This window comes from Zalophus californianus, chromosome 6, assembly GCF_009762305.2.
Source record: "Zalophus californianus isolate mZalCal1 chromosome 6, mZalCal1.pri.v2, whole genome shotgun sequence".
Classification (NCBI taxonomy): Eukaryota; Metazoa; Chordata; class Mammalia; order Carnivora; family Otariidae; genus Zalophus; species Zalophus californianus.
The window spans coordinates 706,045-731,042 of NC_045600.1; the positions used below are offsets into that span (position 1 = coordinate 706,045).

General features: G+C 59.1%; 2 protein-coding genes across 9 annotated transcripts in view; both read right to left on the bottom strand.

Annotated features, from left to right (window-relative positions):
- Window positions 1-1,929: 1,929 nt before the first annotated feature.
- On the bottom strand, window positions 1,930-17,328 carry TEX22 (testis expressed 22). Of its 2 annotated transcripts, XM_027569374.1 has the most exons (4): window positions 17,145-17,328; window positions 16,602-16,816; window positions 2,322-2,450; window positions 1,930-2,123 (listed from the first exon to the last, which is right to left on the bottom strand). In XM_027569374.1, the coding sequence occupies exons 2-4, from the start codon at window positions 16,752-16,754 to the stop codon at window positions 1,932-1,934; spliced, it is 474 nt and encodes a 157-aa protein (XP_027425175.1). In that variant the 5' UTR covers window positions 16,755-16,816; window positions 17,145-17,328; the 3' UTR covers window positions 1,930-1,931. The 2 variants fall into 2 exon arrangements, with proteins under 2 accessions (XP_027425175.1, XP_027425176.1); XM_027569375.1 differs by lacking the exons at window positions 1,930-2,123; window positions 2,322-2,450; window positions 17,145-17,328 and adding an exon at window positions 13,936-15,346 and having other exon boundaries at window positions 16,602-17,129.
- Window positions 17,329-18,439: 1,111 nt separating this feature from the next.
- The window catches only part of PACS2 (phosphofurin acidic cluster sorting protein 2), a 59,935-nt gene continuing 53,376 nt past the window's right edge, over window positions 18,440-24,998 (bottom strand). For 4 of the 7 annotated variants that reach the window (XM_027569372.2, XM_035727895.1, XM_035727896.1 and 1 more), the window contains 5 exons: window positions 23,834-23,876; window positions 23,554-23,689; window positions 22,527-22,753; window positions 22,183-22,296; window positions 18,440-21,537 (listed from right to left, as the gene is read on the bottom strand). In XM_027569372.2, the coding sequence (XP_027425173.2) occupies window positions 21,419-21,537; window positions 22,183-22,296; window positions 22,527-22,753; window positions 23,554-23,689; window positions 23,834-23,876 (639 nt within the window). In that variant the 3' untranslated portion in view covers window positions 18,440-21,418. Of the gene's footprint in view, window positions 21,538-22,182; window positions 22,297-22,526; window positions 22,754-23,553; window positions 23,690-23,833; window positions 23,877-24,998 lie in introns of those variants that run through there. The other 3 variants (XM_035727898.1, XM_035727897.1, XM_035727899.1) reach the window with 2 other exon arrangements.

Genomic DNA, 24,998 nt, shown 5'->3' on the forward strand with positions numbered 1-24,998 from the left:
CAGCAGGAGGACTGCTCAGCCATGACCGGGGCCTGGCGCGGCTCTGAAGGCGGAGGGAGGGGCCCCGTGCCACGGCATGCGGGCAGCTTCCAGAAGCTGGAAAAGGCCAGGAACAGATTCTCCCCAAGGGCCTCCAGAAGGGCAGGCAGCCCTGCCCGCGGCCTGCTCTTAGGCTGGGAGGCCCATTTTGGACTTCTACAGAGCCCCCAGCCAGGGAATTTGAAGACATGAAGTCTGCAGCGGTGGTCGGTTGGGGCAGCAGTAGAAGCCAGCCCTCCCGGTGACAGCAAACCCGTCCCTGGCTGGTGAGTGACACCTGTCCTGGGCACTGCGCTCTACAGGAGGAGGCCACCGGGCTGGTCCTGAGGCCTTCGTAACCACGGTAACCACGGAGGAGGCAGCAGAGGATGCTGCCCAGCTGGGGGCCTCAGCCCTCCCAGGCCCCTCCGCTCTGCCGCCGTGGTGGGAGTGCTGGGTGCTGGGCCCCCCGGGCAGCCGGCTGCCTGCTGGGCGGAGGCACCGAGAGCACGTGAAAGGCAGAGAGCTGGCCATCCGGGCATCCTGGACTCACCACCATCTGACTGCAGCCTCATGACCCGCCCCAAGCAAGACCAGAACTGGTAGGTCAGCCGGGTGAACCACCGGATCTCTGGTGCCAACATGGGAGTCCTTTAAAGCCACTCCGTGACAAAAAACTCCAAAGCCCTTGTCACCTCTACCCCGACTGTTGGCACTTTAGCTCCCACTCTGCACTGTGAGCACTAGTTGGGGTGGGGGACTTCCTGCCCAGCATGGAGCCTGGCCCATGACGCCCACCCCCCACTTCATCAGGGTCCCTGAGGGGGAGGGGGAGGAGGCCTGCACCTCACCCCTCAGGACACTTCCAGTGACCTGTGGGCCAGCAGCCTCTCAGAAGCAGGCTCCAGGACCAAGGGAGGCCACTACAGGCAGGTGCCCAGCTGCGTGCCCTCACCCCAGGCCTGGGGTTGGTCACCTCCTCTTACCCAAAGTCCCCTCCAGCCAGCTACCCCCACACAGGAGCCCGTCAGGCCCTGAGAGTCAGGGGCCAAGTCCCGGGGAGGGCACACCCCGCCGCCCCCCGCAGCTGTCCTTCCGTGGCCCCTGAGGGCTGGGAGCCTGCATCGTCCCCTCCTTCCCTCCTCCAGCTTCCTCTCCCCGAATGCAGCTCTGCCTCGTCACCCCCAGCTCAGAACCCTTCCGCCCACCCCTCAACCTCCAGAAGCAGACACCTCTGCGGGCCCAGGGCCAGCTCCTCACAGCTTCCCCAGGCCCTCTGCCCACGCTGCTTTCTTGGCCTGTTCACCAACCACTGTGCTGAGCTGGGGAGGCACCACCTCGTCCAGGAAGCCTCCCTCTGTGTTCAGCAGCCCCTGACTTCTGCTCCCCCGGGGGTTATGTGTGCCCTTTTGGGCCTCCCACAGGCAGGGCCCAAAATGAGACCCAGTGCCCCCAAGCTGGGTGGGCATCAGTACCCAGCAGTTCATGACCTCAAAATCCCCATCCTCCTGGAGGAACAGCAAAGGAGTTGGTCACGAGCCAGGCTCTGTAGGGGGGCCCCTGAGCCATCATGGCCCCCTCCCTGCTCCCAGGCCATCCGCAGCTGCTTGACCCCAGGAAGGTTCGGGCAGGCTCTCCAGGTGGCAGAGGGCTCTCCTGGAAGGCCCCACTCTGCCCTGTCCCCCAGGCCCCTCCTGGTGGCCTCCTGGAGGCTGGGCCGGGGCAAGGCACCCCTCCCTGAGGTGGCCTCCAAGTCCTCAGGGCTGCGCATTCTAAGGAAGGGGCAGCCAGAGGGTCCTTCTGGGCCTGTGTTCTCATCCCTGGGCTCACGAGCCCCCGGAGGGAGGTGAAGAGGACTCAGCCGCCGCCTACCCCAAGACCCTCAGGAAAGGCGCTGCAAGACAGACACTGGGCTAAGTCGGCTCTCGGAAGGGTGGTGAGCTCGAGACCTGCGCCTCCAAAGTCACGGTCCGCCAGAAAGGCGCGCTCCGGGCCAGGAAGGCGTGGAAGGCGTTGGCGGACTCAGGAGACCTCAGAGGGTGGGGGAGGAGCACGTCCTTGTCCACGTCCTCGGACACCAGCTGGGCCACGAGCTGCGCGATGTCCTGAGGGCAACCGCGGGGTCAGGGGGCGGGGCGGGGCCGGGAGGGGGCTGTGTGTCGCCTGAGCCCGTCCCCGGGTCCTCCCCCCCCCCACCCCCGCACACCCTGCACGGGGTGGGGGGCGGGTAGCGGTGCCCGGTCTCTCCCAGCCGCCCCGCGCCCCGCCCCCCCTCCCCGGGCCCCCGGCCGCCCCTCGCACACCCTGCAGTAGCGGGGAGGCCCGCCGGTGCCCGGCTCCTCCCAGCCGCCTTGCGTGGCCAGCCGCCGACGCTCGTCGATGCTGACGCTCCAGTGGCGGTTCGGGCACCTGCTCTCGGGCGGCTCGCACACCTGCGGGGACAGGGAGGCGGTCGGCGCTGGCCACACCTGCGCGCCGCGGGTCCCGCGCCCGCCGACCCTCCGCACTCGGCCTCCAGGGGCCGGGGCGCCTGCCGTCCCGCGGCCTGTGGCGGCTCTCCGCAGCGGCTCTGCGCCCGGACGCCCAGGCCCCACCCCTCCAGCCCGCTTTTCTGCGCGAGGGTCGGGCCGGGCACTGGGAAGTCCTCACAGCGGCCACGGCCCTTCCCGCTGGGGCCAGGAGGCGGCAGGCGGTAGCGGTCCTCCGAGCTGGCCTGCGAGAGCCTCAGGAGAGGTGGGGTGGGGGGCGCTCTTCCTCAAAACCCCTCTAAAGTAAAAAAAAAGCCACAGGAGCCGTGAGGACACACCGAGGTGGCAAGGGGCCGGTGGAGGAGGGGTCAGCACAAGGCAGGAGGCTGGAAAGACGTCAGTAACGGAAAGGCCAGCAGCCCGCCGCACCCATGCAGGACTCCCCCCCACCCCGCCCGTCAAAGAATTTCCTAGGTGGGCTGTCTGTGAAAGACCCTCGGAGAGCCCCCCAGACTCTGCCCAGCCCTGGGGGCCCCCTGCTACCTCCTAGGGGGGTGAGACAGCCAGTCACGGTCTGGAATGCCATGGGGGGGGCACGCTAAAAACAGAGGATAAAGACAAGAGCAAAGTCCCCATTCCTCAAAAAATTAAAACTAGAATTTATTAGACTGCTCATTAGAATGAGCCAGCAGTCCCACTTCCGGGTATTTAGCGAAAGGAACTGAAAGCAGGTCTCAAGGAGATACTGCATGCCCAGGTCACGGCAGCATGACCCACAACAGACAAAAGGTGGAAGAACCCAAACGGCCACTGATGGGTGACAACATTCCCCAGTGTGGTAAGCCCACAGAGTGGAATATCATTCAGACTTAAAAAGGAAGGAACATGGGCGGACCTTGAGGACACTATGGCGAGTGACACAGGCAGGTCACCAAAGGACAAACACCCTGTGTGAGTCCACTCACAGGAGGTCCCGGGAGGGCTCAGGTGCACAGGGACAGGAAGTAGATGCGGGTGTTGAATAGGGACAGCATCAGATTCGCAAAACAAAAGAGTCCCGGAGATCTGTTCCCAACAATGTGAATATACTTCATGCTGCTGAGCCACACACTCAGAAACAATTAGCAAAACCAAAACCAAACCCCCCAAAGTGCACATCAGGACCCAGAGACACACACACAAGGAAGATGTGAGGGACACAGACAAGAGGGTCAGCTACAAGCCGAGGAGGAAGCCTGGAAAAGGGACCAGCCCGGCTGACACTTGCGCTTTGAACTTCCAGCCTCCAGACTTTGAGACAATACGTTTCTGTGGTTTAAGCATCCTCCTTCCCCAACTCCCGCAAAAAAAAAAAAAAAAAAAAAAAAAAAAGTGAAGTCCCCAGCCCCTCTTCCCACTCCACCACTCTGCACCAAGATCCGCAGGGCCTGGCTATTCTCCCTCTCCTCCCAGCAGAGGAGGGTTCCTTTCTGGGGGGGATGGGCAGCCCAACAGACCCCAAGGGTGCGGCGCCCAGGGCAGAGCCCCCAGAAACCTGCCCCAGCCCAGCCCGAGTGCCTGACTGCTAGCAAGGCGGCACCTGCGCACGTGGAGCCTCCGCTCTTCAGCACTGACCAAGAGCAGGTGCGGCCTCTGCCAGGGATGAGAGAGACTCGGGGGACAGGAAAGAGCCCCCCGCCCCATACCTGTTGTTCTCCTAGACACGGGAGTCCATGAAGCAGAAAAGGGGGTGGTGTGGGAGAGGAGAGCTCCGACGGCAAGCCGGAACTCTTTAAACACGTAAGTGTGGTGTCCGCACGGAAAGTTCCCTAGCAGGTGTGGAGGGGGTGGGGGGTCCCTCCCTCCCGCCTGGCAGTAGCGCTAGACTAGACCCACTACACTGTATCCTGCTCCCCCACGGGGCAGGGTCAGCAGAGCACCTGCCCAAAGCCCACCTCTCAGGTCTCCGCCATCCACTATGGGTGCAGCGTCCCCCGAGGACCTCTGAGACTGGGGGGCAAGCCGAGGACACACAGATTCTGCAGACCTCAGACCCCTGATGGAGAGCGAGAGCAAAAGTGCGCGGTTGTGGCTCAAGGAATTCGTCACAGAGCGTCATCACACAAATGCTGACTGATAATGCAAGGGCTGGCCAAACACCAAAAACGAAGACATGGTGAACGGGTAACAATTCATGAGAAAACTGGAAAATCAACCATGTGGGCTGACATCCAGCTAGTCAAATTTCCAGGAGAGAGAGCCGAGAAAATGAGTGCACAACACACACTTCCCAGAGACAGAGGGGACACGGCTCCAGACCAGGAAAGGAAACCCCTGCAGCAGGGGTAGTATGGGAATTCCAGAAACCTGCAGAGATTGACACGCAGCACACGTGCAAAGGACCCGAGGTGCACGCCGTCTAGGGCATCACGCAGCAACAGCAGGGCTTAGAGGCAACAGAATAATACCTTACAAGTCCTGAAAGAACATGATTTTCCACTGAGAATTTCCACCCACGAAAGCACCACGCAAGTGTGGAGGCAGAATAAAGAAACTTGAATAGCTTTACAGTCGAGAACTCAAGCATCTCCCAGGCCCTCCCAAGAAAGCTACTGGATGAGGCGCTCCACCCAAACAGGGGAGTAACCGGAAGTGGGGGGACCGAGGGCCCAGGGACTGGGGTCCTGCAGAAGGGGGCTGGCAGGGGCGCTCCGGATGAGCAGCCTTGGGGAGCAGCCCCCCTGGGAACAGAGCTGGCCCCTGGGCTCCCCCAAGTGTGGCCTTTGGGGCCCCGGAGCAACCATGGGCCGTTGTCCGCATGCCTGGGGCTCTGAGGAGGACGGAGCTGTGTTTTCGGCGTGGGGCTTCGTCCCCAGAGATGCACCAGCTCTGGCTGTGGCTGGTGTCCCCAGTGAGAGTGTGCACAGTGAGGACAGGCCCCTGAATCTGGAATCACAATTCGCGGTGGGGACAGCTGCGAGAGCTGGAAGCGATGGGCACCGGGTCGTGCCGCTTGTGACCCCAGGAGCTGGGGCAGAGCCGTTGTTCTCAGTGAGGTGTGCACCTGTGTTAAAAGCAGCCCAAATTTTTAAAAATAAAGATTTAAGTGCTTAAGCAGAGTGATCTAATAGACACAGAACATGCACACACCTCTTTGACGCACAATCATGCTCTCACCAAACAAATGGATCATTGCACACATCAGCCACCAGCCAAACAGATGTGCAACTTGGGACTCGTCTGGGTCACATCAGGCAACCGCAAGGCAATGCAAGTAAAAATTAACAGCAGAAGCACATTGGGGCGGGCCTTCTGAAGCACCCCTGATCCACCCCTGAGTGAAAGGGAAAATCAAGGCTGCGAGCTGGCTCACTTAGAAATGAGCGAGGGTGCAGGGCACACCAGCTGCAGCTGTCCTGTGAAGACAGAACTCCAAATGCTGGAAAATTAGGAAAAAGTCCCGGAACAGGTGAAGCAAGCAATTCAAGCAGCGAGGAAAAGAACAACCAAAGAACTTCAGTGAAAGCTAGAGGTGGGGGCGCCTGGGTGGCTCAGTCAGTTGGGGGTCGTCTGTCTTCGGCTCAGGTCATGATCTCAGGGTCCTGGGATCGAGTCCCGCATCGGGTTCCCTGCTCGGCGGGGGGTCTGCTTCTGCCGCTCCCCCTGCTCACTCCTTCCTCCCTCCCTCTCTGTCAAATGAATAAATAAAATCTTTTTTAAAAAAAGAGGCAAAAGGAGGAAAGATTAATGCGTAACTTAAAAACAAAAACAAAAACCAACAGCGGACAATTCTCAGCAGTTGGTTCTCTGCACGCCAACGCAACAGAAGGACTGGAGGCCTCGCAGGCCCAGGCACATCACGTCGCGCAGCCTGTCTCTCCCGCCCAGTATCCGTTCTGCTTCCTTCATGACCTGAGTCACACGCCTCGTTTTCTTCCAGAGTTTTGTGTCTTGGCACCAACCTTTAAAAACTGCAGTCAGACTTGTAGGATTTCCTGTCGTGGATTTAGCACGTGGCCCCAGGTGGGAATTTTCCCCTCCGAGATTCTGACGCTGCTCTGGCACATTCTCCTGGCGTGTCTGTGGTTTGGTCTTAATGTTTGGTGCATGTCTGGTCTTCTAAAGGGGCAGCCGGTCACCGCACCCCCACTCATGGAGAAGTCTGTCCCCACGGCTCCGCACTGCCATGCAAAGCCCACATTAAGTCCCCAGACTCACACGGGGACCCATTTCCGGACTATTTGCACTGCATTGTGGATCACTTGCCCGTGTCTGTCTGCCCCAATGCCATACAACTTTATTTTACTTTTTAAAAGATTCTATTTATTTGTCAGACAGAGAGAGGGAACACAAGCAGGGGGAGCGGCAGAGGGAGAAGCAGGCTTCCCGCTGAGCAGGGAGCCCGACAAGAGGCTCGATCCCAGGACCCTGGGACCATGACCTGAGCCACAGGCAGGCACTTAATGGACTGAGCCACCCAGGTGCCCCTATGTCATACAATTTTAATTGCTGGAGCTTAGAGCAGACAAGCAAAACCTGCTCTTATCTTTCAAAACCCTTGCATGGTTTCTTTTCTATGTAAACCTTCCCCCCCCAAAAAAAAATCCTTATTCTTTTGAATAATATCTTTACCATGCAGTAATATATCCACGTTTTTGAACTCTGACTGAAGGAAGCCACACTGCACACATCATGCCGCTTGCTTCTTTCACCCACGACTACGTCTATTGGGTCACCCTGCTGCCCGTGGAGGGGCACCCACTCGCTCTGACTCCAGGCCCAAAGGCAGAGCTTGGCACCAAAGCGCGCCAGGAACAGATGGGAGGCTGTTCACGGGAGGTCTCCATCCCCTGGGGCTGGAACATTCCCATGTTCGCTCCGTGCACGTTCATGTGCAGGTCGAGGGACTGGGTTGTTTTTAATCCGCTCTGGCGACGGCTGCCTTGTGAGTGGGGTGACATTGGTCACTGCACCTGCTGCCAGACCTTGTGCTTTGTCTTCCAGTTCCACAGACCCTTCTTTGGCCTCTCCTCTCTCCGCCACTTCCCCTTCACTTGTTCAAAAGTCACTGTCTCTGCTCTCTTGGTGTCAGCCCCGCGTGCATGCACACTCAACCAAGTCTAAGTTAACAAACGGGCCCCTCACCTTCTTGGGACCAGACGGAATCTGGAAAACTTAGCTCCAGTGACAGACCCCGTCCTGATGCTCGTGCCATGGTGGGTGCACGTGCTCGTCTACCCTGAGTCTTCGGTGTGTGGACCCCGTGGGGTGTTGTGGTGCCTGTCCACGTTAGTTTCCATGTGCCCCCACGCAGAAGCTGCCCCCTTCAGTCTGAGCTCACCTTCAGGCTACATGAGCTCTCTTCTTCACATCGAGGGTGAGGTCCTGCTGGGGCAAATTTTTGTGCATCATTTTATTCATTTATTTTTCCCTCTTCTTAAAAGATTATTTTTGATGGGCATGAAGTTCCAGGTTGACGGTTACGTCCTCCACCGTACCGAGATCTCTCTGCTGCTCCTTTCAAGACTCTGTCTTTCCTCTCTGATGGCTTTCGAGAGCTTATCTTGACTGTGATGGTTCTGGGGACAGATTCCTTTCACTGCTCCTGCTTGGGGCTGTGGTTGGACTGCGCGTGTCAGCCGGCCTCTGAGTGGCACCCGGTGAGGAGCAAGGCTTCCCGCCCGAGACCGGCACCGACTTGCCAGCCACGTGAGCCAGCCTAATCCAGCTGTCCGGCGACTGTGGCTCTAACGTCCTGACAGACCAAAGCCACCCCCTGAGCTGCTCCAGAGTTCCTGACCTACAGAAACTGGGACAAACGTATTTATTATGGTTTTAAGTTGCTAAGTCTCAGGGACATTTGTTAGGTGCAACAGATAACTAATACACGGACAGAGACGTAGGTACATTTAGGATAAGACTGTCAACATTCATGAAGAGTTTGTTTTTTTTAAAAATTGGTATTGCACCAAATCAGGTACTTTGGGGAAATTGGGCAGGTTTAAAGCATTAACTCGTCCCATCAGATGAGATGGTATAGTTTTCCGTTAGGCGTGCCTACGCTCCTCCGTTACAGTGTCCTTCACAGAACACATTCGGTCTTAAGCGCTTTGCAGTATCTGCTGTTAAAGGGAATGGGTCCTTTTCTCCCCACTACATTTTCTGGTTGGCTATTTTTGGTATATTGAGAAACTATTAAGTTTTATTTTTTTAAAGATTTTATTTATTTATTTGACAGAGAGAGAGCACAAGCAGGTGGAGAGGCAGGGAGAAGCAGGCTCCCCGTGGAGCAGGGTCTCGATTGCAGGACCCGGGAATCACGACCTGAGCTGAAGGCATATGCTCAACTGACTGAGCCGCCCAGGTGCCCAAGAAACTATGAGGTTTTAAGTGGAGATCATCTCCAGCCTTCCTCTTAGTGGTCTTCTTTCTTAACGGGCTCACAGGGATTTTCTAAACAGACAATAGATTAGCTGCAAATAGTGACCATTTCATGTTTTCTTTTCAGGTATTTATAGCTCATTTCATTTTCCTGACTTCGGCACAGCCTCGGTGTCTGACAGGCTCATTGTCATGGCGACACCCCGCACCTGCTGAAACACTCCTGGGGAAGTCCCATCAAGGCTCTTGATAGCTCCCTTTATCTATCAGGTTACAGAAACGTCCATCTCCTCCTACCTTACTTGGAATCAGTAGGTTTTCACTGGCTTAATTATGCTTCAATTAAAAAAAATAATCAATAGGTTTTTATGTTTGTTTTAAGGAAAGATACTGGAATTTATTAACATTATTTTTCCATATCTATTGAGATAATCATGTGGTCTTCCTCCTTTGTTAATGTAGAGAATTTTATTAAATGGATTTCTAAATTCGTTCGTCCTTGGGGTACAGTTTTTCCATATATACACAACTTTATCTATTCACTGAGCACCTACTCACCACTCACGCGCCAGCACCAACCTCGGCACTAGGAGGATGTGAGAGACCAAGTCCCTGCCATGCTCGGGGCAGAGGTGTCAGGGGCTGGGGGCATCACGGTGGTGAGGTTTAGTCTTTTAGAGGCTGCCTGGTTTTTGTGTTTTTTTTTTTCTTCAAGATTTTATTTATTTGACAGAGAGACACAGCGAGAGAGGGCACACAAGCAGGGGGAGTGAGAGAGGGAGAAGCAGGCTTCCCGCGGAGCAGGGAGCCCGATGTGGGGCTCGATCCCAGGACCCTGGGACCATGACCTAAGCCGAAGGCAGACGCTTAACGACTGTGCCACCCAGGAGCCCCGATGCTGCCTGGTTTGATCTATTTACCACATATTCAGGATTTTTCATTCTGTGCCACAGCTCTATTGGCGTGTTGTTTTCTCTCTTTCCCCCTCTCCTGCGGCACTGGTGTCAAGGTGAAGCTGCTCCACGTGAGCCAGCAGTGACTCTGGACAGTTTCCACCTCCCTGGTGGGGGGACTTATTTCCTAGCTGCCTGGGAGTGCCCACCTGTAGTTCCTTCCCTCAGGGAGTTTCTGGGACCACTTTAGAAGTTTACTGTGTTGTCATCGGTGTCTTCAGGTTTTTAAAAGTTCATTTTGTTTAAAAAAAAAAACTGGGGCGCCTGGGTGGCTCAGTCGTTAAGCGTCTGCCTTTGGCTCAGGTCGTGATCCCAGGGTCCTGGGATCGAGCCCTGCACTGGGCTCCCTGCTCCGCGGGAAGCCTGCTTCTCCCTCTGCCCACTCCCCCTGCTTGTGTTCCCTCTCTCGCTGTGTTTCTCTCTGTCAAATAAATAAAATCTTAAAAAAAATAAAAAAATAAAAGTTCATCTTGGGGGGTCCCCGGGTGGCTCAGTCAGCTGAAACTCTGACTCTTGGTTTCGGCTCTGGTGGTGACCTCAGGGTCATGAGATGGAGCCCCACGTCAGGTTCCGTGCTGGACGGGGAGGCTGAATGGGAGTCTCTCCCTCCCTCTGCCTCCGACCCTCCCCACTCTCTTTCTCCCTCTCTCTAAAATAAAATCTCTCCTAAAACGTTCATCTTGGTAATACAAATTCAGATACTCACCTTTCACCCCCGCTGACGACGCGAAGTGCTGTCCTGCCTGCACCACTCGGCCGGCCCGCCGGTCTCTGCCCCCGAGCGGCTCCTTCTGCTCTCGTTTCTCATCTTTTCTCCCACATCCCACTTCGTGTCTCTCTTCCACTTTCCAGGCGACTTCCTCAATTTCATATTCCGACCCCTCCCCCGAACATTTCAATTCTGTTCTATTTATGAAGAGCTCTTTGTGATTTTCTGCATGTTTCTTTTTAAAAAAACAGAATCCTTTGCAAGTTGGACGGAGCGAGTGTTTCCCTTCCACTTCCTGGGGTTTCACTGAATGATTCCGGAGGCTTCTGCCCCCTGCACGGTGCGCCCCTCGCCCTTCGAGTCCTGCTCCACGGCCCCTGAAGGGGGCACCCGCCGCTGCTGCGAGCTCCGCGGGAGGGGCAGGGCCGGTCATCAGAGGGGCGGCGGCAGGGACATGGGGCACCCCTCGGTGCCCTACCCGCTCCCACTGTCCTCTCTGGGGGATGTTTCAGGGCTTCAGGAGGGACGGGGCTGTGTGATGTGCTGACTCCCTAAAATCCAACGGAAAGAAAAGGCAATTCTCCACTTGCTGCGCTCAACATTTCGGCACCAAGTAAGTCAAACGTGTTGGCAACTGTGCTCCTCAAATCTACCGTGTCTTCTTTTTTCTTCACTGACTTTGTCACTTGGTCATTTTCTTCAGAGAAAGTGTGTGAAATCCACTGGGACTGGGACTTTGGTCGTTTCTCATGGAATCACTAGAACTTTATGCCTCAGGTATTTGCAAACTCGATCGTGAGGGGCCCCCACCCTGGGCCTCCGGGCGCTGCACCCGGCTGCTGTCTCGGTGCCTGCAGGCGAGGGAAGGGCTCTGTCCACCGCCTGGGTTGGGGCGTCCCTGCAGCCTGCCCTTGGAAGGGCTCTCCCACCCCAGCGGGGCCCTAAGCCTGAGTTCAGTGTATAAAATGGAGAACCACCACCACATGGGAAAAGTAGAAATGATTTTAAAATGCAGGAATCCACTATCCAAAGTGAACGAAGCCGTATTTGCTTAGCTTTTTCTCCCTAAGAAATAGATCATGACTGAGAAGAACTCTGTGTCTAGGATTCCTCCCCCGGCCAGCGGCGCTGAGCCCCAGGGCCAGCTCCAGGCCCGGCCACTTTTGGCCACAGTCATAAACACTAGGAGGCCCGGCGCTGGCCCCACGATGTGGACGAACGGTCCCACAGCGGTTCCCCCGCCTGCTTCTCACCCTGCATGCTTCTGAGATGCTCCCAAGTGGGTTTGGGGGGGTTCACTCCAGGTCCACGCTCCGCCACCGCACGGCCACGCAGGCTGCCACCAGCAGGGGGCACTGGCTCTGCTCCCCGCACCCCTGCCCACACCTGTATCCGCCACCTTTTCACACTTTGTCCAACGACTTCATTTATAGCCCTGACACTGAACACCTTTCACTCCCTCCCAGCGATCGCCTGTTTGCTGCAGGTGCGCGTGCCGCACAAACCACACGCGGTCTCTGCCATCCAGGTTCGTGCCTGGTGACTTCGTCAGGGGCTGGGTGCCAGGGCAGGGACTCGCCTGGGGGCAGCTCCCGTTCGCTTCCGTTTCCAGGACAACCTGCCGGCCTCAGTTGCCCCCGGGGCCAGTTCAGACTGGCCCAGGCCCTGCAGGGTCAGCTGGGGGGGCGGCCTCGCTCAGTGTCCCCCTGTCCTTGAAGAACTTCTGTTTGGCACTCGTGGCTCTCCGGTTCCCCTTGGTGCCTGGAGCTTTGCTTCCACGCCCGCCTGCTGTGTCCTGAGGTGTCTGGGACCGGCAGCAGCTTCGCCCTGTTCCCCATGGGGAGCTGCATGTCCCCAAATGACGTCTTCCCCATCTCTTCTCCTCTCATGCTTTCTCGTGTGCTAAATTACACGTAACTTTTACCATTTTAAGGTGTACAGTTCAGGGCCACTAAAGCACATTCACAGTGTTGTGCAGCCACTGCCACCGCCCGTCTCATCTTCCCAAACTGAAACTCTGTCCTCCCCACACACTAAGTCCCCAGCCCCTCCCCAGCCCCTGCTGCCCCCACTGTGCTTCCGGAGTCTGACCATTCTAGGGGCCTCACGTAAGTGCGTCATACGGCGTTTGTCCGTCCATGACGGGCTGATAATTTAGCACAATGTCCTGAAGGTTCATCCGTGTCGTGACATTTGTCAGAACAAACTTCCTTTTTTAAGGCTAAATCATATTCACCGCACGTACACTTCACATTCCTCCTCCGACGGACCCCCGGGTTGCCTCCACGTTTTGGCTATGTGCATAATGCTGCCGTAAACACGGATGTACATCTGTGTGTGCGAGTCCTTCCAGCTAAGCTCTGGAGGACGCCATGCTGTTTCCCACAGTGACTGCACCGCTTCACACGCCCACCAGCGCTGCACAGGGTTCCACTTTCTCCACATCTTGGCCCGTACTTTTCTTTTTTTAATTAAAGACTTATTCATTCATTTATTTGAGAAAGACAGAGAGAGAGCACAAGCAGTGGGAGCGGCAGAGGGAGAGGGAGAAGTAGACTCTCCGTGGAGCAGGGAGCCCGATGCGGGACTTGATCCTAGGACCCTGGGATCATAACCTGAGCCGAAGGCAGATGCTTCACCTGCCAAGCCACCCAGGCGCCCCCCTTTTTTTGAGAGGAGTTACGGTCCCGGGGCGGGGGGGAAGTGTTGTCCCCTGTGGTTTTGATTTGCATTGCCCTAGGACTGATGATGTTGAGCATTTTACATACTTGTCGACCCCTGATATAACGGGAGAAATGTCTGTTCAAGTCCTTTGCCCATTTCTGCCTCAGGTTGTTGTTTGGTTTAGAGTTTTAGTTCTCTATGCATTCTGGACACTAATCCCTTACCAGGTATGTGATGGGCACAGGTTTTCTCCCACCCCACGGGCTAACTTTTCACTCTGTTGATGGTGTCCTTTGAGGATCAAAAGGTTTTAATTTGATGAACCCTCATTTATCTACTTTTACTTTTGTTTCTGGAGCTGTTGGGTGTCATCCAAGAAATCAGGGCCAAGTCTAATATCATGGAGCTTTCCCCTGTATTTTCTTCCCGGAGTTTTGTACTTTTATGTCCTTGATCCATTTTGAGTTAGTTTTTGTACGTGGCATTAAGTAAGAGTCTGACTTCATTCTTTTTGCAAATCCAGTGTTCCCAGCACGGTGTGTGGACATGACCGCACCCCACCCTCCCCCCAGCGTCTTGGTGCATTGATCAGCTACCTCTTTGTTCGTGGTGTTTTGCCTCCCTAAAAGTTTTGTTGGTTTTCCACAGGTGGTTAAATGTAACCATCTATTCTTTCTTGGCTTCTGGACTTGGACGCTAGGTTAAAAGTCTGCCCCTATGCATCTGGGGTTCATCCTCGTGTTCAGTGAGAGGCACACCCACAACTATCTGTCTTCTAGATAGCTACACCGTTGCCCCGCATGACAAAGTCCATCTTCCCCACTGATCTGAGATATCATCTTCATCCTACGCTAAGTGTCTGTGGGCATTTGGGTCAATTTGCAGACTTACTTTTCCGTCTTGATATTCATGCATCACACGCCAGGACCCTTGCTTTGCTAACTGACATTTTGTGATATGAATTCACATCTGCTAGGACTGAACCTATTTTTGATTATTTTTTCTATTTTACCAGTTTGGCATACTGAAAAAGAGAAGACAAGCATTTACCTTTTTTTTAAGTTTATTTTTTTCTTAATGATCTCTACACCAAATGTGGGGCTCAAACTCACGACCCCAAGATCAAGAGTCGAATGCTCTTCTGACCAGGTGCCCCAAACATTTAGCATTTTTACTGTTGATGACACTGAATTGTGAAATCCCTGAGGAGGACCCCTGGTGCTGGGGAGTCTTCCCCTCCAAGAACTGGGTGTCTCTTCCTGTTGCCAAGGCTCTCGGTAATGCTCCAGGATGTTTTAAAGGTCTGCCTGTTTCCTATTAAGTTTATTCCCATTTTCAGATTGGCCTTTTTCATTTTTCTTCTGGAGTCTGTTTATAACCATGCAGGCCACTGCTTTGCACGAAGTTGTGTGGACCCTCTTCCCGAACCCTCTGCTGTAGACTGGTTCCGGTCCATTCTCCTACACTGAGCAGGCACACTCACATTCCTCCGTGGTGCTGCATGGCCAGTTCTTCCAAGATGGCACAGGTCACCGTGAGGATGGTGACTCGCCTGCAGCTCTGTTTTGTTTTGCTTGGCACTGCTGTGGTTCTGGTTGTTTCTAGTTTTACTCCTTCAGGATAGAGATTTTCTGCAAATGCCTGGTGCGCTTAGCCGTCAGTTGGTATGGAATAGGGCACCAAGACTGGATTAGCAATGTGGGTGGACTGGGGCTCAGTAGCTAGGGCAGCAACCTGTTTCTGCTGCACCCCACCACACAGCTCTGCCCAATCTGTGACTGCCCACCAGAATGTGACTCCTGTTGACCAGCCCTGCCATCCTGTGCTGTTCTGTGGGTTCTTGACTTCTTCAGAACACTCTGCGGTCATTTCAGTGAGATTGTTAGGAAGCATAAGCTTGTCTAGCCCTTGCTGAGAGGCTGGATGTTGGCGGACCCTCCGTCGGGGGAGGTCTCCTTAGACCTTGGCCTCAGCCTGAGCTCCTTGCCCCTTTGTGAGCACATGGCCTCACTGTGTGAGGCAACGGGGGCCCACGGTGAACACTGCAGATGAAGGTAGGTCTTGTGGGTCTTAGGATAGGATGACACAGGGACGAAAGGAATGGTCAGCCAGGCTGGAGGCGATGCCTGACAAGGGGCCAGCTGCAGGCCGGCCTGCAGGAACAGCATTCCACACTGAGGAGCACAAAGAGGAAGGACACCATGCAGGACAGTGAGACAGAGAGTAGCCCAGGGAATCCCTCAGGCTGCAGTGAGCAGCTGACATTCCCGGAGGGCTGGGAGCAGAGGAGGGAAACAGGGAGGGGAGAGGGACTCCCTGCCCCCAAACCAGAAACCTGAGAGTCTGCAGAGATGGGTCTGCACTCTCTTCCGGCCGCCACCCAAATCCCTCCCCTCTGGACACCACCCACCGGGCCCTTCTTTCCCACTTCCCTGCGGCCCCACTGGCCCCCACCCAGCTCTCAGAACCTCGAGCTTGGGGGCGGGGGTTGGCTCTGCCCAAGAGCTGCCAGGAGTACGATGGTCCCTGCCACCCATTCAGGAAGGGGGCCCCCGAGTCACGCCCTGCCTCCTGCCAGGTGACACATTTGTGTGTTTATGTTCTGGTCCAGCAAGTCGAGGGGTCTGTGGCTTTGGCCCTCCAGGACCCTCACAGCCCTCACACGTACTCGGGCAGGGGCCGCGGCTGGAAGAGCACACGGTGGCCACAGGGGGCAGCTAGGAAGCCTGCTTTCCTGCCACCTTCTTACAAAAACCTCGGACCACAGCGAGTGTCCACACACACGAGCCTAAGCGCACAGCTTGACAGGCTCCCACTCGCCACGCTGGCCACCCCGTCACACTTGGCATGTGTCCGACCTGGCTCTGACCCTTGCACAGAGGGAACCACACACAACTGCAGGCGTCTGGCTTCTGTGGTCCTGAAGCATCCCCGGGGGCTGGAGTAGCTGTGCCCCCTTTCGTGGCTCGGTGGGAACCAAGTAGCTGCTCACCCAACTGGTGTGAGACAGGGGGACGGAGAGGTGCCTCCAGTTTGGGGCTGTCACAAGCAGAACCCCTGGGAATGTTTTGGTCACCACTTTTGGTGACAGTCCTGCTGACTGCCTGCTTACCTTGTCCCGGAGCTCTGCTGTGGGGCAGAGGTCCCTGTCACTGGCTCCCTCCTTGGGGTGCCACCCTCCACACCCAGGGTGCAGGTGCTAGGGAGACCGAGGCAGGCCCCTCTGAAGTGCCCAGCAGAAACGGCCAGGGCCCAGTATGGGAGGCAGAAGGGGCCACCTAGGTGCCCACTCAGGGCCCCGGGAAGAGAGCTGATGCTCTGTGAGCCTCCCAGCAGGCACCGTTCAGCCCTCCCCAAGGCCCAGTCGCTGCTTCTGCATCCCACCCGGACCAGCCCACCTGCAAAGCTGGTTGCTAGGCTTCAGCTTACCCAGTCCTGCGTCTGCGGCTGCTGCCTTTCGCCCTGGGCACCGGGCTGGTCCCAGGCCATGGTCGGGCTCAGAGCTGGAGAGGGCTCTTGGGGCAGTGGCAATTTGGGCTTCTTCCCCAAGAGGGCATTAGACAAGGGCTTCAGACGGTCCATCTCCAGCCCCACAGGCTGCGTGTCTGCACCTCCCGGGCTCTGGAAAAGGTCACCACCGCTCCCTGGGCCCCGCAAGCAGATGGAGACAGTGTCAGGCCCTGCTAGGCTCACCTTCCAGCTGCTGGCCAGCCAGTGCCGGGCAGGCCTCAGGCCAGTGGGTGACCCGGGTCCCCAGCTGCTGCTGCCGTTTTTCTCGACATGGTAACCCTGGCAGGAGCAGCTACTGCACCCCGCGCTGTCCCGCCCCCGGGGCCCAGGCCTCCCACCTTGGCTCCAGCCCTGCGGGCATGTGCCCTCAGTCGGCTGCTGAGGACCCGCACAGAAGACCCAGACAGAATGAAGGGCCCTGGGCTCTCCCTGCCTCCCCACTCCCGCCCCCTGTGACCTCACCTCGACGCCGCGCGGACCACACCCCAAGGGGGGCCGTGAGCCAGACGATGCTGCCCGTCTCCCCTCCAGGGGCTCTGCGGGCAAGGAGTGGGCTGAGGGGGGCTCAGGACAGGGGTCAGGAGGGCACATCGTGGAAGGTTGGCAGGAGGGAACCATTGGGGGTCCCCACTGATGGAGGAGCGCGGTACTTGGGGGAACCGAGGTGGGGGAGCGGCTGGGTACGGAGGGGTGCAGGAAGGGCGGGGTAGGCTAGAAGTACGTGCTGGGGTGCGCCGGGCGTGCGGGGCGGGGAGAGGTGGGGCCTGCGGGGAGTGCGGGCTGCAGGGGCGGGGCAGGCCTGGGGTGCGGGGAGGGGGCCCCCCAAGAGTACGCGGCGCACAAACGCGGAGAGATGGGGTACCGAGGCAGGGAAAGGTCGGTACACTAAGGAGCTTCGGGGGGGTACGCCGGGGGGGTACGGAGGCGGAAGGGCGGGTCCTCCACGGGGGGGGGCGGTCAAAGAACAGGGGCGTGGCGCACAGCGGTTCGGAGAGCCTGAGGAGGCGGAACCGAGCCCGGCGGAAGTCCCCCTGTGGCTGGCCCCGCCCCGCCGTTTCCGCTTCCGGCCTGCGCCGCGCCTGCGCTGTGGCCCAGGGGCCCCAAGGCTGGGGCCTGGTGGCGGGCTGGTGTGGAGCGTGACTCCGCGGCGCTCGGAGGGGTCACCTGTCAGATGCCTCCCTTCTCCGCCTCTGGGGAGTCTCCGAGGCGTAGTTCAGGGCCCCTCGGCCGGAGCCCCGCCCCCCGTTCGGCCTACAGGTTCTGTACCCTCCGTGGCCCCCCGCCCCCCCGGGCGGAACCCACCGGCCGCACCCACGCCCCCCGGCGTCCCCCCCACGTACCCCCGCTCCGGGGATCGGTGCCCCCCACGCCCCCCGGCGTCCCCCCACGTACCCCCCGCTCCGGGGATCGGTGCCCCCCACGCCCCCCGGCGTCCCCCCCACGTACCCCCGCTCCGGGGATCGGTGCCCCCCACGCCCCCCCACGTACCCCCGCTCCGGGGATCGGTGCCCCCCACGCCCCCCGGCATCCCCCCCACGTTTCCCCGCCCCCCGGGAATGGTGCCCCCCACGCCCCCCCTGTCGGAACCCACCGGCCGCACCCACGCCCCCCGGCGCCCCCCCCACGTTCCCCCGCTCCCCCGGGCGGTGTCCCCCCATCCGTTACCCGGGGGCGTTCGCCCGCCCGCGGAGTGCGCGCCGGGGGTGGAGCCCCGGGCTCTGCCGGCTGTGGGCCCTGGAGGAATCACACAGTAGGGAGGGAGGAAGGCCTGGGGGTGCCCCCAGGTTTATTAGTGTTGCATCAGCACCTTAAAATAGTCCACGAGGTCACATACGTGACAGATTAGAATCTGTTCCCCAAAGAGGCTATTTACATTAATCCTGTTTTCCATTTAATAAGAAAAAAAACTAGCAACACGTACATCCTCGAAACTAAACAATGCACGGTGAGCTGGACGGGGTCTGCAGAGACGTAGGGCGGCCCTCCTCGGCCTACAGGTTCAGGTCCCCCGCGGCGGCCGCCAAGCGCAGCCTCGGGCTCCCGGCTCGCGCGGGCTCCTGCGGGGGACACGCTCTCCCTCCTCCGCCCACGGAGGCCAGGTGCGGAAAGGGGCGAGGGGCAGGCACAGGAGCTCCGGCAGCCCGCAGAAGCAAGTGGCCCTGTCTCCTAACGAGGAATCTGCTCCAGGACAATGGCCAAACCCCAGAGAGTACTCTGGTCTTCCCATCTGGGGGCAAGGACAGTGCAGCAAGGCTGTCCGTGGCCATCCCCAAGACGCAGCCATGACACTGACTCAGGACCCTAGCCGGCCCGCCCTGGGGAGACAGTGACCCAGGGGACGGGCGTCGGAGGAGCGAGGAAGCAGTGGGTCCCCAGCCGGCCTGGCCCAGCGAGGCCCAAGTTGCAACTGGTCACCTGGTGGGCTGAGAGCCCTTGCTGTGAGGGGGCTGCTTCTGCCCGGGGCCCACACACCTCACCCCCATGCCAGCCCCACGTGCTGACAGCTGCATGGTTCTGTCACGGATGGCTTTGGCTCCTGCATCCTCTTCCTGGGAGGGACAAAGTGCTTTTCCGTGGATCCTCAGAATAGCTCCATGAGGTAGGCAGGGGAAATGTGACCATCCCTGTTTAGCCATTGGGGAAGCCGAGGCACGGGGGTAAGCGCAGCCCAGGTCTCTGAGGGAGTCACGGTGCCTGGGGCTGTGTGCGTGACCTCCTGGGCCTGGGGACGGTGTGGCGGGTGTGCCCCATGGCACTTAGGAACAGGACAGACCGCAACTGGGCTCTGTAGGCCCCGGGGCAAAGGCGCTCCCCTTGCATGGATGAGGGCATAGCTGTATGAAGTGGATGGGGGGGTGGGGGGAAGGGATGGTCCCAGGAGAGGGACTGCCCCCCATTTGGCCCCTTCCTCTAAAGTCAGTTCTGCAGCTAGAAAGTGAAGTCAGGAGCCTCACCTGTACCTCCTTCCTGCTGAGTGTGACTTTTGGAAAGGAAACTTGAGGCCCAGTGACCAAGGCCCTGAGGCCCAGTGGTGGGAACCAGGGCAGGGAGGCTCAAGGTCCCAGGGCCTGCTTCTGAGGGTACAGGCCACCCGAGGCACTGGGGCTCAGGGGCCTGCACCCTGACTCCGTCTTCCAAGCCAGGGTTTGGCTTAGGGCCCCTGGTCCCAGGAGCTGTCAGGGGAGGAGTCTGGGCCCTCATGGGGAAGGCCCTCTGCCCAGAGGCACCCCCGAGGCAGAGCCATACACAGGGTCAGGCCCGTGTCCTCCTGTTCCCTAACTAGCCCAGGGCCACTGGCTGTGAGGCTCGCCCCCTGTACTGCCTTGGGGGCGGAAGGAAGCCGGTAGGTCACAGCCAAGAAGGGTGGGCCATTGCTCACTCCCCCAGGGGCCGACCTGTCGGTGCCATGGGCTGTTGGTGAGGCCTGTCCTCTGGAAGAACAGGACTGGCCTGCAGCCTGCCCTGCATTTGGCACTGTGTTCTGAGCATAGCCAGCGTGGCCCGCTGGATGGGCTACCAGGATCCCAGGGCCACAGCTGCCAAAGGGTGGGAACTGGTGGGCTCTTCCCATGCAGAGTGGGCTGCAGGGTTGCGGGGGAAGCCGTGGGACTGGGTTGGACTCACTGCAGGTCGGGATGTCTCTTTCCTGTTGCATGGAAAGGCAGGGGGTGATGCTACCACCCAGGGTGGGACCCAAACCCAAAACCTTGCTCTAGGGAGCGTGGCCCAGGGAGGCCAGGGCTCTGTGCCTCTTCAGGGTACCCCCAGCTGCACCTACAGGTCCGGGGGTGCCTGGCCCCTGAGGCCAGCCTGCCCTGCCTGAGCTTTCACTGGCCACGTAAGTGCTGTATGGGCCCAGACTCCCCCCCCACCCCCACCCCTGCCAGCCGGCCTGGGGGCCAGGTGGGAGGAGAAGGCTGAGTGGGCTGGGGCCAGCTGTGGGGGCCACTGTGCTTGCTAAATTTGGGGCAGGGACAACCAGCAGAAGCATAGTGATGGCTCAAGAACAGCCAGAGGGAGAGTGAGGCGGGTGGGGGCTGGGACGCTGGCTGGCTCTGCCCGAGCCCCAGGGGCCACTGGGACAGCGGAAGAGCACTGTCTGTTTGGCAGCTACATTATAACGTGTATTTAAAAGCATTAAAAATATCTGCTACTATAAAACCTCCACTGCCCCTCGAGGCCGGAGTTTATTGGGAACCACAAGTGGGCGGTGCTGGGGCATCTCTCGGCTGGTGGGCGGCTGGGCCCAGGCCTGGGCTGCCCGACCACCATATTCTGCTCGGGGCGCCCCCAACAGGAGGCCGGCCTTCAGCCTCTGGTCACCCAGCTCTGTGTGTGGGCACACAGGCAGCCCGTGGATCTGTGTGGCCGCCCGCCTGGCCCCAGCTCCCTGAGGAAGCAGAGTCCTGGCTTTCTGGAAGGACGGGACACGAAGGCGAGCACCCTTCTTGCGGGGGGGCTCGGGGGGGTCCTGAGGCCAGAACACACCTTTCGTGCCTCTCAGAGCTCAGCGCTGTGCACCTGGCCTCCCACCCCGCCGGCACGTCTGGTTAATGAGCAGAGCAGTTAATGGGCTCCGGGGGGGCAGCCTCCCCATGAGCTTCCAGGTTGAGAGCACGTTCATACTTAAGACTGTTTCTCTTTGTGTTTGTCAGGGTCTCTGTAGTCAACTGAAATGTTAACACAAAAGCCGCTGGGCCCTCCCGGCGCTCGCCATCCAGGGCTTTGGGGCAGGGCTAGCAGGCGGACTTGGAGTGTCCGAAGATGCAGATGGGGAAGTGCTTCACGTGAGAAGACCACTGGGCCGCCAGCTGGAAGAACTTGACGTCGTTCCACTCCACACCGTCGATGAGGACTGTGGGGACAGACCGGCTGAGCCGCCCGCCCGCCGCGCCCAGCACCCCCGGGGGCCCCGGGCGCCCACGGGACACCTGCCGGTCAGGCCTCCGCCCGCCCGCCCTCCCCTGCTTCCTGCCACCCGTGCCAGCTTCTCCCTGGTCTGGGGGACCTGCTCACCCACGGCCCCCCACCCCAGCAGGGGTCTGCAAACTGGGTTCAAACAGCCTCCGCTTAAACCAGAAAAGCCACGGAGGAAGGCGGGGCAGTTCTTGACCACAGTGGTCATCGGACTCGAACTCATGAAGAGAAGACCGTTTGGGCTCCATATTCTGAAATAACTAGTTATAGAATATCTCTTATAAAAGGTCTGAGATGTATAAATCAATCTTAAAAGAATGGAAAGGATTGAGAAATTATTTCTCAGGATTTAAAAAGCTGTTCTATGCGTACAAACGCTTTATCAAAATGGGTTCGAAGCTCGAACTATGTGATATGCATTCCATAGCAAGACAAAAGTGTTTCCAGAGATGAATTTTAAAAAGCAGTCCAGCCTCCTCTGGTTTCTTTTCACATGTCAGACACCTCCCCACAGGCTCTGCACTGAAGGAAGGACATCTGCACAACTGGCCCCCCACGGGTGCTGGGCCCCGCGGGTGCTCACCCCTCAGCATGTTCTGCTGGTGCTTGGCTGTGCAGATCAGGCGGCTGATGCCCTCGATGCACTGGCTCTTGGACTCCACATCCTTGTCCTTGGTTTTCTTGGGCAGAAACATCACTAGGAGGGAGAGGGCTGCAGGGTTCAGCCACGGCCCTCGGAGCCCTGCTGTCCTGTGCCACCCACGTTCCACCGTGACCATGGCTGCCAGCCCTCCCAACCTGCCGAGGTGACCTCCGCTCGCTGCTTGTGGCCGTGGTCAGAAGCGGTCCCCAGACCTGTGGCAACCTCAGGGCCTGCATGGCCACCCCTCCAGTTCCCCCAGCAGTCAGCCCATCCCCCCACCTCACCCTTCTTGTTCTTCTCCTTGGTGACCACGGTCATGGACATGGTGGGCGTGGCCGCGGCCTCGCCACTGCTGGGCAGCCTGCTGACCTGGAGAGACCGGAAGGTGCACTTGAGCGTGTTTTTGGTGGCGGGCAGGTCCTTCTTCTCCACCTCTCTCTTCCTGTCTGCAGGCAGGGCTGCCGTCCAGTAATCCACCTGCAGCCCCATCAGCTCAGCACCGATGCCCTGGCTGCAAAAAGCAGAGGGGACCTCACTCCTCTGTCCTCGCCTGGCGGCTGGCACAGGCAGGAGGAGTTGCCGGTTGGCGCCTGTGTGGCCCACTGCCGGGGGGCCGCCTGCGGCAGCTAGCCTGCAAAGGGGAGCCCCAGCCCTGGAGCCTACTGCAGTCCCTCCCTGGCCTCCGGGGACAGCCCAGTCTGTGTCTGTGGGTGGGCATGGCTACAATGCTGATGTCACCCAGGAGTACCTGGGCCTGCTGCCTGTCTGCTCTCAAACCACCCCTTTGAGTCTGGAGGGCCAAGGTCAACCAGCCTCATCTGAGGTGTGGCCTCCATGGGAGTCAGGAGCAGCCCTAGGACCCTGTGGCCCATGGGGGTGTGGGTGAGTTCTGCTCACCAAAGACCCGAGGGTGGCTGGGAGGGGCTGCTGACCACCCCACCTCTTGGCTCCCACAGCTTCTACCCACACATCTCAGTCTCCTGAGCCCCGTCTGCGTGCAGAGTCCCCCATTCACTTACTCCCTGTGGTTTCTGTCCCTAGTGCCCCCAAGGCTGGGGGGAGGGGGACAAGTCTCCTAAGCCAGCCAGGACCTGGGCCACCCCCAGCCAATGGGGCACCTGGCCCCAGCAAGCCCGTGTCTTCCCCATGGCTGTTCTGAGCGCCCCCTCCGGCCAGACCCTCAGCTTGCTGGCATCTCAGAGGTGCGGCCACGAGTGGTTCTCAGTGCTCTCTAACCCAAGGCCCCGCTGCATCAGGGGTGCGCTCAAGTCAGGATGGGGTGGGGTGCCTGCCTCGTGCGGCCCCGTTTACCTGGGGGAGGACAGGCCCCCGCTCACTGAGGGGGAGGAAGGCGGGGTGGGTGAGGCCTCCTTGGCCGCGGGAGACGTGGACGGTGGGGTGGATGAGAGCACGCTGGAGCCCGAGGGGGCCGCGTCATCTGAGTCACCTTTGGGAAGGAGTTGGGCAGCACTGAGCTCCCCTCTGCCTCTGTCCCCCCGAGCAGCCGCGGGGGGAGGGGAGGGGCTGCCAGGCCTCCCACGGTGGGGCGCCCTCCCCTTCCTGGCCCCGTGGGCAGGGAGCATGGGGCTACCTGACGTGGCTGAGGATGGTTCCACTATTCCAACTTTCACCACCTGGAAGGCAACGGGACGCCGGCTGGCAGCAGCCTGGGGAATCACCAGCCCTCCCGCCCGGGCGCTGGGCTCCAGACAGACGCCGAGTGCTGTCTCCCCTAGGGCGCCCAGCTGCCATGCCCCACCCTTCTGGGAGCTCCAGGGTGGGGGCAGGGTCCCGGTTCTTCCTGTCCTTGCAGCACAGCTGAGCCCAAGGTGGCATGGGCCGTGGATGCATGTCCCTGTGCGGGACAGGGCTGCAGAAGCACCCTCCCAGGTCATCCTGCACACCGGGGTGGGGGCACAGAGCCCACACTGCGGCCCCTCCACAAACCCTGAGCCCACGGCTGGCCTGGTATGAGGGACCCCTGCCCAGCTAGGGGCCTGCACCGGGCACCGCGTGGGCTGACCGGTGTGGGAGCCACGTAAAATTAAATGAAGTGACAACTTATGTCTCAGTCATGTGGGTGCTTCCAGTGTCCACAGAGGGTTTGGAGCTGCTACAGAAGGTTCCCCGAGACAGGCTGCCCTGGACTAATTCCGTCCCAAGAGGGCCACTAGCTGCCCTGACGGCTGGCCAGGGTAAGCGACAGCGTGGACATCCTGCTCTGCCCAGTGGCCCCGTCTGCCAGACTGCCCGTGGCTCTTATGGCAGATGCTAGGGCTGGAGGCCACGCAGCGAGGTTCTTGGCTATGAAAACTCACGGCAGTGGCCCAGCCAGCACGGAGCAGCTGTTAATCGTCAGCCGTGGGAGAAAGACAAACCTCCCAATTCACAAACCACACTCCCAGCTGGGCAGGCTGGTACGGGAGGCACCCCTTCCTGTCCTATAGCTGCTCCTAAGGGACAGGAGCACCCCTCCGCCCCATCCCGGTGGGACCTATCCCCAGACCCTGCTGACACTGGGCGCCCACCCACAGCCGAGTCTGACACCGCCCGTGTGCCCAGGACGTGCTGAGCACTGAGCACTCGCCTCCAGGTGAACTGTGTGCTTGCACCTGTCAGCCTCCAAGCAGAGCTGGGGGCAGTGACCACCTCTGGGCCTAGCCCTACTCAACATGGGAAGGAAACAATGAGTTTTAAGATGGGGGGGTTGATTTAAAGGAGCACTCAGCTCAAATTGGTGAAGAAGGCTCTCGAAC

Bases quoted from the DNA above. Each gene is read 5' to 3' on its own strand.
- TEX22 (XM_027569374.1), bottom strand. From the start codon at position 16,754: ATGGACCGTCTGAAGCCCTTGTCTAATGCCCTCTTGGGGAAGAAGCCC. The intron at 2,451-16,601 runs GTAAGCTGAAGC...CTGTCCCCGCAG, and splicing joins AGCCGCAGACGCAGGACTGG to GTGTGCGAGCCGCCCGAGAG. The intron at 2,124-2,321 runs GTGTGCGAGGGG...GGTTGCCCTCAG, and splicing joins GGCCTCCCCGCTACTGCAGG to GACATCGCGCAGCTCGTGGC.